Below are 19609 nucleotides of genomic sequence, written 5' to 3' on the forward strand. Positions count from 1 at the left end.
GGAGGTAGGTAGAAATTAATAAGCAGCATATTGCTAGTACCTAGATGAATATGAATAGCCATTGCCATTTGATCACATGCTGGAAGAGTCTGAACTACAGCATGTAAGGATGTAGATACCATTATGCCCAACCTCCCGCTAGGTTTACCTTTCCTTTGACTGAGTGTAGCATTTACTGTAGAAATATTAAAGCCATAGCAATCAAAATCCTGTCATCCAGCTTTCTTGCAACAGTACTATATCATACTTAATTAAGGTATTCATGAAACTGGGAACATATATCTTATTGCCCCATTCAGCAATATTCCAGCAGATGAGCTGTAGGGGGTGTCAGGTCATAGAATGTCAATCCAATGGAAGGGAAGCGTCTACACAACCCAGTTTCGCAGGTGAGGTATCAGCATCCTTGTCAGGAGAGCAATTAAGGACCACTGTCCCTTTGCTGTCTAATTTGGTATAGACAATCTGTGAAGTGATGTCCTCTTGAGGTTGGAATATCTCTGAAACCTGTAGGAAGCGTGAGGAAGTTGGGCCCTCCGGGCTCTGCATCAGCCCAGAGGCTGTTGCCAGAATAGCCAGGGGCTCCTCACCTGGCGTAACTGGAAGGAGATGAATCAATAGCAATCACCAAATGACAATCAGCAGAAGTTGTTTCCTGGGAGTCTGGCTGAGTCACATCCGCCACTTGTCCTGATCTGGCAAAGGTTTCAGATGGAGTAGATCAGGTTGGACAGCATCATCCTTTGTTTTGTGGAGCTTCTTTGAAAGGCAGTCCATATCACTCTGCCAGGCTATGGCCACTTGCTTAATTTCTTCTGCCGTCATCCCCAGTACACTGGGAATCACATCAGAGTTGGCATCATAGTCCTCCACACTGTAAGTAGTCAGATCCAGCTGAATCCTCTTCCCAAGCCTCTGTGTCACCTCAGCTGGGGTCTGGCTTAAAGAGGTCAGCTTCCTGCTAGCAGCAGCAGCACAAGCAAGGGAATGTGTAGTGCCATGCATGATGTCATGCCTCCTCCTGGGACAGCTTTTCTGATAAAGAGTGTTGTACTGATAGTTTAGCTATGTTCCTTTCTTGTTGAGGATGCACAGACAGAGGTTCTGCCATGTTTTTTAAAAGCTACTTTCAGGTCCTTAATGCTGTCACTGATTTTCTGTTGTTCAGCCATTTGCAGGTCAAACAAGAAGTTAACTTCCATGGGATTTCAGAAAGGAGTTTCCTTTGCTTATCAGTTGGAGTGTGGGTGTTAACATTTCCCCGCTCCTTCAAGGCCATAGTGGCAGAGGCCTTATCTTTCATAATAGTTTGTCTCTCTGGACTGTTTTCCCCACCCCCGTCTCCTTAGCTCTACCTGGTATTAATGGCCGAGGTATGGCCATCAGAAAATACCCGTGTAGCTTGAATCTCAAAAGTCCTAAGGATTGGTCTTAGTTTAATGAGCATGAGAGGAATTGTAGTTTGAGAAAAGGTCAGAAGGATCCTCTTAATACCAAATTTCCCAAGAAGATAGTGTATATTAGTGAGGTCCAGGAATGCACTTGACATCAAAGCAATTGAGATAGAGAGTGAGTTCTTGAATAAAAACCATTCCATCCCCAGTACACTGGGAGTCACATCATTGAATAAAAACCATTCCATGGTCCCTCCAATTCTGGGATATTTGTAATACCACTTGTTTTGGCTGTAATACTCTCAAACAATTGCTCATACAGCTACTTCCTTCCTCAAAATTGGAATTTTGAGCACCTCATGGTTTCTGTCCATTTGGCATGCGATTGTTACAACCTACTTCATTCAGTTTATCCACCCCCCCGCCCCGCTCCCTATAGTGGCAAGAGTTTCTGCAAATTTATCAAATGCCTCTTTAAGATTATCTACTTTTAAAGCAACAGCCGTGATTTTTGTAAAGACAAGCTCCACTGTTTTTTGAATTAGAAAACTTTGCTGTACAAGAGGATTGAAACATTCCAACTGGGGGAAAACATCAGAAATATTTGTCTTTCGTGCGAGTTCATCCCCTTGTAAATCTTCTGCCATCAAACAAACATACCCACTAGAATCCAGTAAATTAGTGGTTTGTAATGTTGCCTCCCCATCTAGGGCTGCAAAGTGGCAGAGCAGCAATAGTCTGGAACTTGCACTGCCTCATGTATACAGTGCTAGTCTGGATGTCAGCCAATGAAATTTTAGAAACTGAAATTTTTCCACAAAAAATGAAGTATGGGAAACTTTTCCAAAGAAAATTTTCTACCCCGGATCTCCACAGGTTGCTAAGAGTATGCTATTTTAATAAACTTGTAGTATGTTTAATCAAAAATTGGTGTCTCTCTTTTTCATTCCCTGCTATCTACAAAGTACTATATTTTGAAAGCTGCAAACTGTAAGCACAGTTTTCTGAGCTTACAAAGTGCATTTCTCTTCCTTAGACCATAAGGGGGGCAAGGTACAAAATGGTACTCACTTAATGATGTCTGACAACAGTACAGAAACAAAGACATAAAATACTATATTGTATTTCATATATACAAATACAAAGCTGTAAACCAAGGGCATATCCTCTGAGCATACACAATGTGCATTTCTCTTCATTAGAGACCCTATGGAGAAAAAGATACAAAGACAAATTCATGTGTTCTTCATCAGTACAGAAACAGAGATAAGAAGTGCTACTCTGTAAAAATAATCAGAGTATTTTATTTTACTTTTATATTTTAAGGTCACCTTTTGTCACATAGACTCCAAGGTAGCTTCCAACACAAATATGAACTAGCAAAAAGAAAAGGAAAAGAAAAACAGTAAAAAATAAACAATAAAATGAAAGCTAAAATCAAAGTGCAAGTGCACAGTAAACACACTACACAAGCAGTAACTAAATAGGGCTACTAGGATCCTTTTATAGTTCAAAAGCTTAGATAAGGAGAACAGTCAAAGAGAGCAGCTTTCCTCTACCTACAAAATGACTGTAAAGGAGGTAAGGGAGCTCAGTCTATGGGAGAAAGTTCCACAATCCAGGTACAACAACTGAGAAGACCCAGCTCTAGGTGCATGACAACTGGGCCTCAGCCAGCATCATTTCTCTTCTTGAAACCAGACCTCCTATTCAGGGTACTACATATTTCTTCCTGTACATCTACAAAAGAGAAGATGAGGGGTTTTTGGCATTCTATTAAAAATATACTAGAGATCCCATCCACTGTAGGATGCTGCGGATACTGTCAGAATTATATGAGCACAAAGTGTGTGCCAGGTGAAGGGGAGATGGGGTTATTTCTCCTTTTTAACAGAATTATCATATTATTCCCTCTCCTGTTTTTAAAGATTATTCTCCTCTACCCACTTTTTAAAGGGATTATTCCCTCCCCTCATTTAAAAACAGAATAATGTTTCCATTATTCTCTATGTTTTGATGGGTATCTTTCCCTTACTTCTCCCCCTTAATAACAGTAGGAGTTTCTCTGGAGTAAACATGTAAGGGATATTTCTGTTAGGCAGCTACTGCAGACACAAAAGAGACTCAGGAAGGCAGCAATATCTGATCTAAACAAGGATCAAGTTAAGATACACAAGGCAGTTGGCTATGATGGCTCAATTATTCCACACAACTAAGGAGAAAGAGAGGCAACCAGAAAGAACAAATCAGACTACTTAACAGGTGTGATGTGAGCCCTCAGTTGATTACCCTATTATTATAATTGGGCTTCAAATCTCTGTTGCCAGATTTCGCTTTTTTAAAGCCAAATTTTGGGTTACGGCCCATTTGCCTCATGAGTATACCCCTTTCTGGCCACCCTGCAAAATGCTAATACCACAAGAAATACAAATAGAGTGTGTGTGTCCCCCCCCCGCACAAAGGATGAACTGTTCTATACAGCTGAATTTTTAAATAGACTGAACTAAGGGGGGGGGGAGATGCCAGCTACCTTGGTTAAATTTAGGTTAATATAATATGAAAAACAGTTTTCCAAGGGGTCAAGTTTAATACTTTTTTTATCTCTGTAGTTTCTCAGTGAATCTATGCCACATTTGGACATCTGGTGGCACTTTGGACCTCGTTGCTCTGTGCCAAATTTCAGGTGAATTGGGTATATGGCTTGGATTTTATGACACATAGACTGTTCTGGGCTTATAATGGCGGTATGGGATTTTCATATCTCATCTTAACTCTATAATTATACTTACTTTTTCAAAAACAGAATTGTGGATTTGGCATAAGGGATGCTCACAGGAAATTGATTCCATTGTGGATTCCGTTCGTTTTTTTAATCTATTTGAGTCTCCTTTGTCACAAACTTTCAAATCACTTTTAAAATGCATTTTTATGTTTAATGGGAGAAGCTGCTGAGAAATAAACTTTCAGATACACTGGGTGCATAGATAGTACACATCGTTCAAGCTATCACTTAGGACCCCCAAAGCTGAATTTTGAGGTATAATCCTTACTTTATTCAACAGGTTTTGGTAAAATTCTCAAAGTTCAATATGGCCTTAATATTCTAGCCATCTAACACTATTTATTTACTATCAACATAACACTGCTATATTTTATTGGGAACTATGATTAAGTCTTTAAAACATGTATTCTAACAATGATACATATTTTAAAAATTAAACTCTCAATATATGACTTGGGTAGTTTTAATGAATGTACAGTAGGTGTTATCTCAAGTTAATGAATTTTGTCATGAGAAGTTCAAACATTATGCCAAGGGCATTTGAATATTCCATGATGCTGATATGGAATTGTTTAATCCAGGCCTACAAATAAGCGTACAAGAGTTTGATTCAAAGTTTGGACTATTAAACAACACAAAGAGCCACTAGGCTTGAAATAAAGACAATTGTTTGAGTCAGGGAAAGTGTTAAAACCAGGAATGTGGGGCCCCTCTCAAGAATGTGAGCTAGGAGGCCAGAAATAACAAATGCCAGAACCTGTCGGGAGATAGATAACATAATTATGCAACTAGTCCATTAGCAAATCCCTCACTCAAGCAAAAGTAGACATCCCTGGCAGCAGATACTTATAGGGAGTAAGGTTATCAGAAACGCCAAGTAGTAACTCATCTTCCCAGGCTCTAAATAGCACCTCTGGAATGTGTATGCTTAATTACCAATGACATGTATTAATTGCTTTACTGACATGCTTGTTTGCTGAAACCTATATAAACTGGTCAACTGCACAGCTTCAATGTGCAGTATCAGCCAGACCGTCTGGCTTGTACTTCGTCTTTCATGATTACGAAATAAAAACCTTGTTTTGAGCATGCATCCTTGCTGCATTTAACTTCATTCAGTCAGGCAACAAGTATAATTGCAGGACATCTGTCTAATCCTCTTTGGTTCTGGCAAGATGTCCCATTCTCTATCCATGTGATAGAAGGATGAATGCAAGTGGCGGAATCAAACATAGGAACATAGGAAGCTGCCATATACCAAGTCAGACCATTGGTCTATCTAGCTCAGTATTGTCTACACAGACTGGCAGCGGCTTCTCCAAGGTTGCAGGCAGGAATCTCTCTCAGCCCTATCTTGGAGATGCCAGGGAAGGAACTTGGAGCCTAGATGCTCTTCGCAGAGCAGCTCCATCCCCTAAGGGGAATATCTTATAGTGCTCACACTTCTAGTCTCCCTTTCGTATGCAACCAGGGCGGATCCTGCTTAGCTTAAGGGGACAAGTCATGCCTGCTACTATAAGACCAGCTCTGGGCAAGGTTCCAGAGGACTTTCCCCCACAACAATGCTGCTGATACATATGCTTTGAAATCACATTAAAAGCTCCTTGCTTGTTCTGCTGCCCCTAAAACTACCTTGGGATGGCTGAACATTTCTCTTACAGTTTTCAAATGGTTGGCTTGCCAACATAACTAAAGCAGTTTTTGTATTAAATAAATTATTGCATAATGAAGAAAACACAAAAAGGAACACTATATAAATTAGCTTCTCTTTTAAATCAAAATGTGAGTACACGATAGCAAACTCTACTGAGTGCTCCCCATTGATGTGTGAACCAGGTACAAAGTTTTATTCATTTTTTATTAGATTTGTAATGCAGTTCCAACTTGACTCAATTTACCAGATAAATCAGTTGAGCCAAAATAGAGGAAGTTAAAGACTCATTAATATGAAAACTTTCAATGTCTTGAAGGCCCTGCTGGTCTTCCTAGTCCACATCAACACAAGCAGTTTGATCCTAATTTCTGAGGAAGTCCCAATGAATTTATTAGAGCTCACTTCCAGATAAAAATATTTAGGATTACACCAATTTTTATATACCCAACTTCTACAGGCATACATGTGTTTGTGTGTGTGTGTGTGGTTGATACACACACACACACACACAAAATAAAAGCAGTTATTTCCATGAAAATTTGGCACATGTTAGCGTTAAATCTGGCAGAATAGAGTAATGGAATAGCACTGTTTTGTGACCCATGAATTTGGCCAAATACACATTACAGAAAGAACATCAGATATAAATCTCCTCTACACAATGAACAATGCAAACCCTTGTATTAACAGTCAATGACAGAAATATAAAAGCACCAAGGACTTGTTATCACAGTCTTATATACTATATGGTTTTAAAACATTTCATGCAGAAATTATATTATGCTGGATATACATTAATGAAATAAAGAGCATTTTTCACTTTACTCAATAAAAAAGAGCACATGTGAAACTATGAAACATATATAAGTGCAAAAACATAGGAATCCTAGCTAAGATTACTAAGCATAAATAAACCGGTACTTTGAGCAAGATAGTCCATTTCCAGCCCTTAATACACACATTATGATCAAATTTTCCCCATGGTAGATAAGGACAGGTCAGGTCCTGAAAGTATAATTGCCAGTTTCATTTCCTCAGGATTAGAACTCAGTAAGCTGTCTCCAGTTTCTTGGAATAACCCTACCTTATGAGTCATTAGTGAATCTGAATGGCTATTTAAAAACCCTAAGGAGAGACCCCCTAAAACACTACATTTTCTGATCATGCATACCTTCATATTATTTCTCTGATTCCTATTTTACAGTTAACAAGGCAACCACAACCTAAATTGTTTCACAACAGCCATTCCCTACCCACCTCTTCCCCAAGAGGTCTTTGCTTTCTCTCATCCACTTGAGTCCTTCTTACGCAATCAGTTATCCTAGGATAACAACTTTTGAATTCACTTTAACCTCTTATTTGTTCAAGGGGTAAATGAGAGGCTGAAGTAAGGGCCATTTTAGTTGTTACATTTTACGGAGTATTGCAATGCAACACTGGCAAAATCAGGGACTCTTTACTCACTTCTTTCATCCTGAAACAACAGCAAGGCTATCATCTCCGGTGGACAGAGTTCAGAGGTCCATAGAGCAACACAATGATCTGTGAATGACCCAAGATAGTCAGCAACAGAGCTTCCACATGTGCATGGATCCACTGGAGTAAGGTGAAAGTGCACTACTTCACTTAGAATGGGCTGAACTCTTACCCCAAGGCCCTGAATACTTTTCCCTCTCTTCCTACCCATTCTGAGATAAGAACTATAACATACTATTCCAAAGCTGAGTCAAAACCATTCATAGTTTTTGGTAGCACCAAAAACGCCTCCTCTTTTCAGCACATTTTCAGCAATCCTTGTAAATATGATCACATCATTGTTGACATTGCCTTCATTCAATTCAGTGGCATCATTATGTAGCCAAATCCGGCTGCGTGGCATTTTGACATATACCCTTCTCTAACTGGGTGAAATTGCCCAAGTGACTAACCAGGAAGGAGGCAACTGAAGCCAAAGTGATAAATGGTGTGAAAATGAACTGAAACAAGGGAATATTAACTGAAATCTTAGTGTTTTTCGGGGTGGCGGGGAGTACGGTAGTCAAAAAACTGAAGTTGGAAAACATGGGTTCTGTTCTACTAAATAATATAATATTCTGTCTTTTGCTACTCACTTTCTCATATACTTGTTGGGCCACTTCAGATATTATACTTCCACATGGGAAGTTGTTGAAAATAACTTCTGCGTGACAGCATTAGACGTGGCAAATGTAAACCTTTGAAAACCACTCTTCATGGGATTCATTCTGCTTGCATGGAATCTTCATATACCAGAACCTTCAGTCACCTGAACTATATGGCGCTGGCATAAAGAGTCTCCCTGTGATAGCACTGATCACATGATTAATGGCTTTCAAACACTTCAAATACCACATAAAAGAGTATCACACAGAAGCAGTTTTTGGCAGCCTCTGTGTAGAGGCTGTAACATTTCAATCAGCCTTTGGTTTGAATGAAGTAAAATCCAGAACTCCCTCAAATGACTATTTAGAGACTGTAATATCACAGTGAAAATCTTCTATATACTTGAGAAAGAACTAAAGAAAAGCATGGATTGTATTGAGAGGAGAAGAGCAACATTATTCTTATTCCCAGGAATACATCTATGCACACTTTAAAGAACCCACTATTTTTCAGCAAAGAAATACCAAATATTTGGTTCAAACCAAGAAGCCACAACTAGTTCTTGACATGGTGCCCTCTTCCATTCCTTTTACTAAGCCATATAACAAATATAGTGTTTAAAAAGCCTATTTTCACTGGATTAATAAGATTTTACATTTATAAATACATTTTTTCCTAATCAATATTATGAATAATATCTTAAGCACATAATACAAGCTCTCTTTTCAGACACACAATATGAAGAAGAAGGAGAAGGAGAAGGGGGGGAACCTCTCAACACACAACCAATACAATAAAATACATTGTTCTAAAAGAAGGAACAGCTGCTCTTTGTACATTCAGATAATGGTTCTGAAAGCTTTTGAGTTGTTGAAAATTTGTCACTTGGTTATAATCCATTTAGAGTTAAGAATGTGGACAAACTTCTCTAGTTGTTAATGGAAATATTTTTTATGTAGCAGCTATTGGATTCAAGCTTGTTCTGCTTAAATCTGTGCAACCTTTTAAGCCACTACAAGCAAATATAAAAGGCTTATTCCCGCTGTATAATGTTTCATAATAGATTGTAGTACCAGTACACAAGCCAAGGCATTTTGTGAAAATATACACATGCAAGAAGGTGTCAAAGTATAGTTGTACATATATTTAGGTGCGCTTGAGTGCCCTTTAGAAATTAGGTCTCAGATGTAAAGATGCTTTACTAACCTGTAGTGGTCTCTGTTTATCACTGCTCTTAGGAGATTTCAGTCCACTTGTCTGTTGCTGTAAAAGCAGCTGTCTTGCTGCCTGCAAGGCCTGAAAGTAAAGACAATATGGAAATAATTTTTGAAAATTTCACTGGAAATGTTATTGTTTGCAACTTACCTAACATTAAGATTCATGCAAAATGTGATCTCCTCCTCCTCCTCACACGCATTTGATGTCACGTATCCTTTACATACATCCAGAAAAATCCACAAAAACTACTTCTGCTAAATTTTGTGGAAAAGTATATATGTGCAACAAATCCTCAAGGAAATAGCATTAATTTGTATAAAGTGCTTGAAGAGGAAAAATCATAAACCGCATCAATAGCCTCATCTCCACAAGGAACTTGTCTTTAAGTGTTCAGCTAAAATGCTCAAACCCTTGTAAATCATCATTCAATTTGCATTTTCATATTACAATTTTTAAGCAAAAGCAGTAGACTTCAAGTGTTACCGGAAGCTGTAATTAAATTTGACGAATCAACATCAGATTATCTTGAAACTGAATTAATAAGGATATTCATTGAAGATTAAAAACACTTTTTTGTACTTGCAATTCAAGGGGAAACCTCTCATTTGACAAAATAAAGTGCAGTTTTTAATGCTAAATAAAATTAAGTGGCTTTCATTTGCATTCTTAGTAAACTCTGAGAACAAAGAAATCACTACTTAGCCAATCAGATTAGCTTCTGTGGCCGACAGTACTGCAATCAAGATATAGTATTTTAAGAAATCCTTTCATTTGAATTAAGCAAAATAAAACTGAGCATAGGAACTCTGTATAGCAATGCCAATTATTAGAAAAAGAGCTACATTTAATATGGACCCTGTACTGTGGGAACAAATAATATGGAGCACAGAATAGATATTTTTTCAAAATAAAAAACCCTTCAAAACGAACTATAGTATATTCACACTAGTTAACTCCCCGCCCCGAAAATCAGTGATACACAACTCAAATGTATGAAAGTACTTTTAATATTTTAGGCAGAGTACCAGTATTCAATAGAACTATCCATAAGACAACGAATTATGATTTGACCAGCTTTCACCTTAAAATTGCCAGCAAGCTAATAAAGAAAGGTATACTTTTGATTAGACTCAAATGAGCTGGTTTTTAAGGTAGTTTCCAGTATCCATGACAACAGTTGCTTTGACAAGATGTGCATATGGCATTACACTGCCAGCTGGTGTGAACAATGTTTGAACTACTGCATTGAGATGCTGAGCAAACAGAAAAAGTTGCCACGTCTTAACCCTCAGGGAAAGCAGTCATCCCCTGATCAATTATGAAAAGACAGAGAGGGCTGCTACAGTCTGGTTCCATGCAAGTTTTCTAAGAAGGCAGGCAGACAGAGCAAACCAAAGTAAACAAACTGCATGCACTGTCACTAGCTCCTAAGAACACAGATTTGTCCACCAGTAAAAGGTACTGATACAAGTCTGTAGAACATACTTTCAGCACACACACAGACATACCCACAATAATCCTTAGTGTTTTCTCAGATTCTCAGGTAATTGGTGATCGGTGTGAGAATTATGAACTCATAGCATTCTGAATAGAGGTACTATTATTTAGTTTTATACAAAATTCTGTTTTAAACAAAATTCAATAAATCTTGAGAGGATTCCTTTGGCGGAAGCTTGCTATGGAAGGCATGCTTCATTTACACTGAAAAATCTTGCTAAGGAAGGCTGACCGCTATTTATTTCGGAGCACAGATGTATCCCTTGAATAACTGGATTGTATCCTAAGGAAGTTAAGTGCTCTTAAATTCCATTGAAATTAATGGCTCGTTGAAATTAATTAGTTAGTCGTGAGTAATTTGTCTCACTGATTTCAATGGTGGGCATCACTAACTTTCTTCATATTCAAGATTATTTTGGGATGCAGTGGTCTCCCCTTCACCCTCTCCCTCTCCTCCTTTCCTAGGAACATAGGAAGCTGCCATATACTGAGTCAGACCATTGGTTTATCTATCTCAATATTGTCTACACAGACTGGTAGCAGCTTCTCCAAGGTTGCAGGCAGGAGTCTCTCTCTGCCATATCTTGGAGATGCCAGAGAGGGCACTTGGACCCTAGATGCTCTTCTCCATCCCCTAAGGGGAAGGTCTTACAGTGCTCACATGTAGTCTCCCATTCAAATGCAACCAGGGTGGACTCGGCTTAGCTAAGGACACAAGTCATGCTTGCTACCACAAGACCAGCTCTCCTCCCGCAAGCTCAATCCTCCTCCCTTCTCATGTCATAATTAACTGTGGTTTAGAATTACATGTGCACTGATAATAACTATGGTTAAATCAACTTTTCTCATAAGCACAGTTTGCAAACTCACTTCAGACCATGTTTTCAAGTTCTAGTTTATGAGGGAACTAGGGTTAGCACTGGCATATATACAGTTCTAAACCATAGTTAATGGTTATTCAGACTTTAGTGACCTCCAGGTTGGATTCCTCTAATGTGCTCTCCATGGGGTTTGTTTGTTTCCCACTCTTCCTCCGAGGAGCTCAGAGTACATGCTTATTTTTATCCTCACAACAATCCTGAAGTATGTTTGGCTGAGAGATACACTACACTATGCTGCCTTTGAAGACAGTCTAGAAGCTTCAATTAGTCAATGTATGTGTTGTGATAGGGCCAGTAGGGCAGACCATATTTCACTGATTATCTACCAGCTGCCCATTTGTTTACAGGGTTTTTTTTTCAAGCTGATGGTTATGATATTTAGAGCTCTAAATAGCCTGGGACCAAAGTAATCAGGAATTGCTTCCTCCTGTATGAACGTGCCTGAGAACCTTGTTCCCATTCTGCAGCTCCTCTCTCACTCCCTCTGCCAATGGATATATGTGGTGGATGGAACAAAGGTTAGGACCTCTGTGATGCCCAGAATGAGGTCTGGTCTCCAAGGAGATATGCATCTGGCCCTCAATGCCTACATTTATAAAGCTTTGAAAACACTTTCCCTCCAGCAGGCATTTTTAAGCCAGGGTCTTTTTAAAATACTGTTTCTTTTAAATTGCTTTTGGGTTGCTTTCATTGTATTTACCCTCATGATATTTTATTGAATTATTTTGTAACTATAACTAGCCTTGAATATATTACTGGGTAGAAATGTGGGGTATAAAATACTGCTGACAAAGGAAGTGAAGGGGAGTTTATTTTAGAGAGGACAGGAAGGCATGCTGAAAAGCTGACTTCAAATATGAAGACCATGGTTTGCAGAGACAATATTGAAAGTACCAAACGTCTATTAATATAAAATTGACTATTAATAAGCTGGTCTACAAGTTATTTTCAAATTGCAACTTCACACACACACACCCCGGTCTTCCTTGAAAGCATGATGTTTTAGGGTACACAATATATCACACCTGTAGAAGTGCTTTGCTAGAACAACAAGTTGCAGAAGTCCCAGAAAAAAGCCAGATACTATTGCCTGAGATATGACTGGCACATCTGCACAACATCATTTTTGAAAAAACATTTATTTATTTATCAATTTATCATATTCTTATCTGCCTGATATGTAAATCTCAGTGTACACATTAATATTAAAAATTAATATTAATTTTTAATTACATGTGTACACATAATATTAAATTAATTATGTACACACTGTGTACACATTTTAATATTAAAAATCACAGGTTAAAGTACATAAAACACAGTAAAAACAATATAAAACAAATAATTAAAATTATTAAAATTCTAATTTAAAGCTTGTGGAAACAGGAGAATCTTGAGGGTCTTCCTGAAAACAAACAGAAAAGGAGATGCTCTTATTTCAGCAGGGAGCATATTTCAAAGCCCTGGGGCAGCCACAGAGAAAGCCCAATCCTGAGTCACCACCAGATGAGCTGGTGGCAACTGTACCGGACCTCTCCATAAGACTGTAAAAGGCGGGAGGGTTCATGACAAAGGAGGCGCTCTCTTAAATAGCCTGGACTCAAGTCATTAATGGCTTTATTGGTAACTAGCCAACCCCGCACAGAGCATCTGTGCGCTCTTTGGGCCCGGCAGTTACCTCTCCCTCCCCCCTTCTGCCCCAGTCTCTGCTTCCGGGTCCAACCACCTCTCCTTCCCACTGCCACTTCTGCCCCCCTTTCTTTCCCCCCACCTGGGCCTTGTCTCCGCGGCCAGGCCCGTCACCTCTGGCCTCCACGGCCAGGCCACCGCGGCGGCAACCAATCCTCCTGGGTGTGCCTCAGCCAATCAGGCACATCCACTGCCCAGCCAATCAGCTGGGCTCTGGGACGCACATTCCAAGGCACACCCAGGAGAATTAATATAATAGATAACCAGCACTTTGTATTTCACCAGAAATATATCGGCAACCAGGGCAGTTCTTCCAAAACCTGTGTTATATGGTCCCTTCATGTTGTTCCAGAGACCAATCTGGCTGCCACATTCTGTACCAACTATAGTTTCCAGACTACGGACAAAGGCAGTCCCACATAGATCACATTACAGTAGTCAAGCCTGGAGGTTACCAGCATATGTGCCACTGTTTTATGGTCATTCACCTTTAGAAATGGGTGTAGCTGATGAATCAGCCAAAGCTGATAAAAAGCGCTCCTGGCCAATGCCTCAACCTGAGAAACCAGGGAGAGCCTTGGGTCCAGAAAGACTCCCACGCTAAATACCTGATCTTTCAGGGTGAGTGTAACCCCACCCAGAACAGGCAGATCTAAACACCCCCCACAGTCAGTACTTCCATCTTATTTGGATTCAACCTCAGTTTGTTAACCCTCATCCAACCCATTAACACCTCCAAGCAGGCATTTAGGGAAGATATGCCATTTCCTGATGAGGTCAACATGGAGAAGTAAATCTGGATGTCATCAGCATGTTGATAACACCCAGCACCAAACTTCCTGATGATATCACCCAGCGGTTTCATGTAGATGTTAAAGAGCATTGGAGACAGTATGGAGCCTTGTGGAACTTCATACTTCACTTCTCACTTAGCAGAACAACAGTCTTCAAGCGACACCATCTGGAATCTACCAGAGAGGTAGAAGCGGAACCACTGTAAAACAGTACCACCCAATCCCACCTTCCTCAGGCGGTCCAGAAAGATACCATGGTTGATGGTCTCAAAAGCCGCAGAGAGATCCATAAGGATCCGCAGTCACACTCCCTCTGTTGATAGCCAATTGGAGATCATCCATCAGGCCGACCAAGGCAGCCTCAACCCCAAAGCCCACACGAAAGACAGTTTGAAATGCGTCTAGATAATCTGAATAATCCAAAACTGCCTAGAGCTGAGTCATTTCCAATCACTATGAAAAGACAACAAAAAATAATAACGAGGAAAAGGGAGCATTATGTAATATTCCCATATGAAAGGGAACAATCTTAATTTATATTTTCAGCTACTGAAGTAGCAATGATAAGTGTATTCTTTCAATTTTTAAAAAATTTAGAAATGGTAGCAACTCCACTACTCAGTGAATTTATTGTGACAGTACAGATTGCGAAAAAACAAATAATACAGAATGAGAACAAGAAATCATTTCAAAAGATTTGAGTTTAACTCATAAGGAAACATCACTGTCAATGCTTATTATTTGGCCATGCATTATCAGATCATCTCTTGCACTGTAGGGTTTGACATTTCAGAAATGGTTCACAGTAAACACACTCGTAAACAAAACCACCTCCACATAGCTATTACACTATTCAAAATGGAGAATTCAAGATATTCATCTCTATCAGTTCACTACCTCATGCTAAATCCAACCTAAGCAAATAAGTTAGAAAACTATTAATGAATGGGTTGCTAATACTTGACACATGATAGAATTAGTGCATCTATCAAAATTAAAGTTCTAAAAACTTGAATTAATGTTGCCCAGTATTGGGCAATATTGCTCAAAACAACAATTCACTAAAACTGACAAATGTGTTGGTGAAACTTATTGGCATCTGCCACTCAAATGAATAGCAGGTTAAAAGGCTTGTGAGGTGGCCGAAAATATATCTAAATTCCAGAAACATTTGTTTTAAAATAAAATAATTTGCTTAATAATAAAATTCAGAAAAAGTATAGAAAATCTAAAATACCAAAAGAGTTTAACCATTTGGGATTTTGATTAACTATCATTTCAAAAGTTGTTCAAAATGAAGAATGCTACCCAGATTTCTCATTATATGATTTTGGGAACTTGCTATAAAACATTTATGAATAAATATTTGACTTCTAGAAATGCAAGGAAAATAAAAATAAATTGACACACATTGTATATTTTTAAAATTGTATGAGATAAGGATTTTATATATTTAACCCTTGCAAAATTTATGAAGTACTGAGATTTTCTAGATTTTGATTGAGATTGTTTTTTCGATGAGTGTGTTTCACATAGATCACTGGCATATACGCAGGTGCTCCATTTATTTTAAAAATACCTAAAAACTGAAGCAAGAGTGTTGTAGCAATTTAGCATTACTGAAGTTGCTACCTAATCAATGTACACAAATTGTGTTCTTTTTAAAATTATGTTTTCTTCATTCTTTTCTACTTTTTTTTGTAAAAAGGGAAACAGATGTCATTCATATTGTTCTGTTAAAAACAGGAATGTTTAACCTATCAGCCTGTTGCATTTGAGATGTTAAAATGAAAAATGACATCTTTGGCCATTAATATCTTCAATGTATAAACAGCACAGCGTGACACATTCTTGAGAGCTGAAGGCTACAAAATCTCTCTGAAACATAAATAACAAAGCACTCAGAATCATATTTGATGTTGATATTCATCTCTGCTGCCTGGGCTTCTTATGAAAATAGATGCAGCCCAAATGGATCTCCTATAATTGGTTTCAGATAGCAGGGTCAGAAGAAATACGATACAAGAAACTATTACACGGAACAGGCGAAACAAGAATGTTTATACAAGCACTACCCTGTTAAACTGACAATGGGCGTACACTTTTCAGATAACCAGAAGGGGGAAAAACTTGTCACAAGAGATTATTTTTTATTCCCCATTTTGTTATGGAATATTTTAACATACTACCTAATGTAAAACTAAGCTCTTTTAGCAAGATGGTGCTAGATGTAAGCATAGTCTCGAACTACATGGAAACAGTGACTAGAACACTTTCAAATTCAACATCCATGTGAGTACAAAATTACCCAGAAAGTACAACACAGCTGAGTGTCATTTCAAAGGGGAAATTTCTGGAAAAATACAATATTAATATATGAATATATGCAGCTACCTTATACTTAGGCAGTGCATCGTTTCATCTAGTCCAGTATCGTCTATTCCAACTGATAGCAGCTCTCCAGAGTCTCAGGCAGACGTAATTTCCCACTACTGCTACATGAGATACTTCAACTGGAGATATTTGGGATCGAATGTGGGACTGTTTAAATGCAAAATATATGCTCTACCACTGAGCTATAGCTCCTCTCCAGGAAACAGAAGCTGAAAAGTACAGTAGGGTGGGTCAAGTCCCACCAAGGAGCTTTGGGGATATTTAAAAACACAATTATACTAGAGACGTAAGTAAAATGTATACTAAAAATCAGAGCTGGGACATACAAATCCCCAACGATGCCAACATGGTTAAAGCTGAAGAGTCCAGAAGGCTACGAAAGCAATTTTTCCTTTTAAAAAGGAAGTCTTATCTGTAAGAAGAAAATAATAATGAAGAGCACAAACTCTGGCAAACAAACTGTAAAGAAACAAGAAAGCAAGCTGGGAAGGAATTTGAATAGCAAATTGCTATGCCATTTGAGAAGTTCAAACTGCTGAGCAATAGGGGTGTGCATGGTCCGGAGTCCCCCCCGGTCCGGCACGGGGGGACTGTTACTTTAAGCGGGGGGGTGGTAGTACATACCCCCCCCACTGCTCTTCCTCCTCCGGCGCTGGTCCTTCTAAACATCTTCTTGGGGCGGCAGAGTTCCTCCCTGCCGCCCCTGCCCCCGTCGTTGTTCCTTAAGGCTTAAAAGAGACTAGAGCTAGCGGCGCGCATGCGTCCTGCGCAGCGCACGCTTGTCTCTGACGCTGGCGCGCGCTTGTCTGATGCTGGCGCGCACTTGTCTCTGATGCTGGCGTGTGCTGCATACGTTGCATGACGTATGCAGCACGCGCCAGCGTCAGAGACAAGCACGTGCGCCGCACAGGACGCATGCGCGCCGCTAGCTCTAGTCTCTTTTAAGCCTTAAGGAACAATGATGGGGGCAGGGGCGGCAGGGAGGAACTCTGCCGCCCCAAGAAGATGTTTAAAAGGACCAGCGCCGGAGGAGGAAGAGCGGCGGGGCGGGGGTAAGTACTACCACCACCCCGCTTAAAGCTACATGCCCCCGCCCATCTGAACCTCCAGACCGCCGGACTGTCGAACTGGTCCGGAGGTCTGTAACAGTGTGCCCAAACCGAACCATGCACACTACTACTGAGCAAGAGGAAAGACAGCAATGAATGGACACAGCCCCAGTGACAAAGCACTGAAGAAAAGGATAAGCAGTTAAACAAGTTAAGCACTTGTTAAAAGATTTGGAAAAGAGTAAAAAAATGATCAAAAAGGTGGAGCATCTTCCTTACAAAGAGATGGTAACGCTTCTGATACTTTTTTGTTGAGAGAAAAGTTGAGATGGGCAGGGGCACATGATGGAGTTTTGTAAAATTATACAGGGGGAAATGATTAGACATTTTTTTCTCCCTTTCTCATAGCAGTAGAACTTGGAAACCACCCAATTAGGTTGATTGGCAGCAGACTGCAGAAAGGCAACAAAAAAGTACTTTTTGGCATAAATTGTCATTAATCTATGGATGTCACTGCTACAAGGTGTGGTGATGGCCACTGGCTCAAGATGGCTTTAAAAAAAGGTTAGACACATTCATGAAGGTTAGGTCTATAAACACCTATTAGCCATGACAGCTAAACGGAACCTCAAGGTTCAGAGGTAATAGGCCATAAAATACCAGTTACTTGAGTGACAGTGGCGAAAGATTGTTGCCATCAAGAAGCCTGCTGTAGGGGTTCATGACAGCATCTGATGGGTCACTGTGAGGACCAGGAAGATGCTGGGTCTAGATAGACCTTTGGTCCGACCCAGCAGGGCTCTTATGTTAATATAACACACCTACAAAAACCATGCATTTAAATACATCAAAAGCAAGAATTTACCACACAGGCAGGAGGACTGTTATGAATAATAAAGCTATAAAAAGGAGTACTGTACAGAAACAGAGACTGCAGGAACATAAATGAATTATTTGTGTCAGTCTTAAGTACTCAAAAGCCACCTAATGGCACAGTGGGAAATGACTTGATTAGCAAGCATGAGGTTGCCGGTTTAAATCCCCGCTGGTATGTTTCCCATACTATCGGGAGCACCTATCTCGGGCAGCAGCTCTATAGGAAGCTGCTGAAAGGGAGATGGCAATGGTAAACCCCTCCTGTATTCTATCAAAGAAAAACCACAGGGCTCTGTGGTCAACCAGGAGTTGACACTGACTCGAGGGCACACTTTACCTTTACCTTTTTACTCAAAGCATAAGAGACTTCAATGGAACTATATCTATGGAAATTATCGTTATTTAGCATTTTGTGTGTGCATATAATACAGTAATGTTTCTTATAAAACAAACTTCTCTAACAACTGTCATACAAATTATTGTGTCACTTGTGTAAACTAGATGAACAAATGATACAATGCAGCAAAATTACCCATTTATGATGACAAAGGACACAATTTGAAAATGGAACTCTTTCTTGCTACTTTTTTGGAATTAAAGCACTTTTAATAGATTTTAATCTGAATTTGGTGATGAATGATTGTGGCAAGGAACATAAGTATACTGCACCCAAAATATCTGTCTAAGAATTCTTCATATACTTTTGAAATTTTCATGATAGGCCACTCATTCTCCATGCACAGAACTAGAAGCAGTCATCTCACTGAAGAGCAAAAACTATATGTACAGATGGCTACTAAATGACTGAAACACTGAAGTCTCATAAAAGAGGTAAATACAACTAATAATATTCTATATAGAGGTTTTATTATGCAAAGTGTTTTGCAATCTTTAGTTTGCATTCATCACAATTATTATTAATAATAATACATTGCTTTTCAATAAATAAGTTCTCAAAGCAGTTTACATAATGAAAGGAGTTAGAACGTAGTTCCCTGTCCCAAGACAGCTCATACTCTAAACAGAGAGAAAAAAGGAAAAACACTAAAAATAGCTCCTGGAAGAGAGGCTGAGCTGAAAAGGGACAGTCACTCTCCCCTGCTAAATATACGAGAGCCACCACTTTTAAAGGTACCCCTTTGCCCAGTAAGCTGGAATTAAACTAAACAAAGTAATTAAAAGTATGGGAACCAAGACTGAGAGATAAGGTTATATAGGGCAGGTTCAGATGATATGCTAAAAGTTGAACTTCTGGTTCCC

At 39.3% G+C, this 19609-nt stretch overlaps 1 protein-coding gene across 21 annotated transcripts in view; it reads right to left on the reverse strand.

Annotated features, from left to right (window-relative positions):
* FOXP2 (forkhead box P2) overlaps window positions 1-19609 on the reverse strand; it is a 727796-nt gene that overhangs the window by 221125 nt on the left and 487062 nt on the right. For 16 of the 21 annotated variants that reach the window (XM_053252207.1, XM_053252200.1, XM_053252215.1 and 13 more), the window contains one exon: window positions 9158-9247. The exons of 2 other annotated variants lie outside the window; for them this stretch is intronic. In XM_053252207.1, the coding sequence (XP_053108182.1) occupies window positions 9158-9247 (90 nt within the window). Of the gene's footprint in view, window positions 1-7294; window positions 7373-9157; window positions 9248-19609 lie in introns of those variants that run through there. 3 more of the 21 variants (XM_053252216.1, XM_053252218.1, XM_053252220.1) reach the window with 3 other exon arrangements.

The sequence above is a fragment of the Hemicordylus capensis genome, chromosome 5 (genome assembly GCF_027244095.1).
Source record: "Hemicordylus capensis ecotype Gifberg chromosome 5, rHemCap1.1.pri, whole genome shotgun sequence".
NCBI lineage: Eukaryota > Metazoa > Chordata > Lepidosauria > Squamata > Cordylidae > Hemicordylus > Hemicordylus capensis.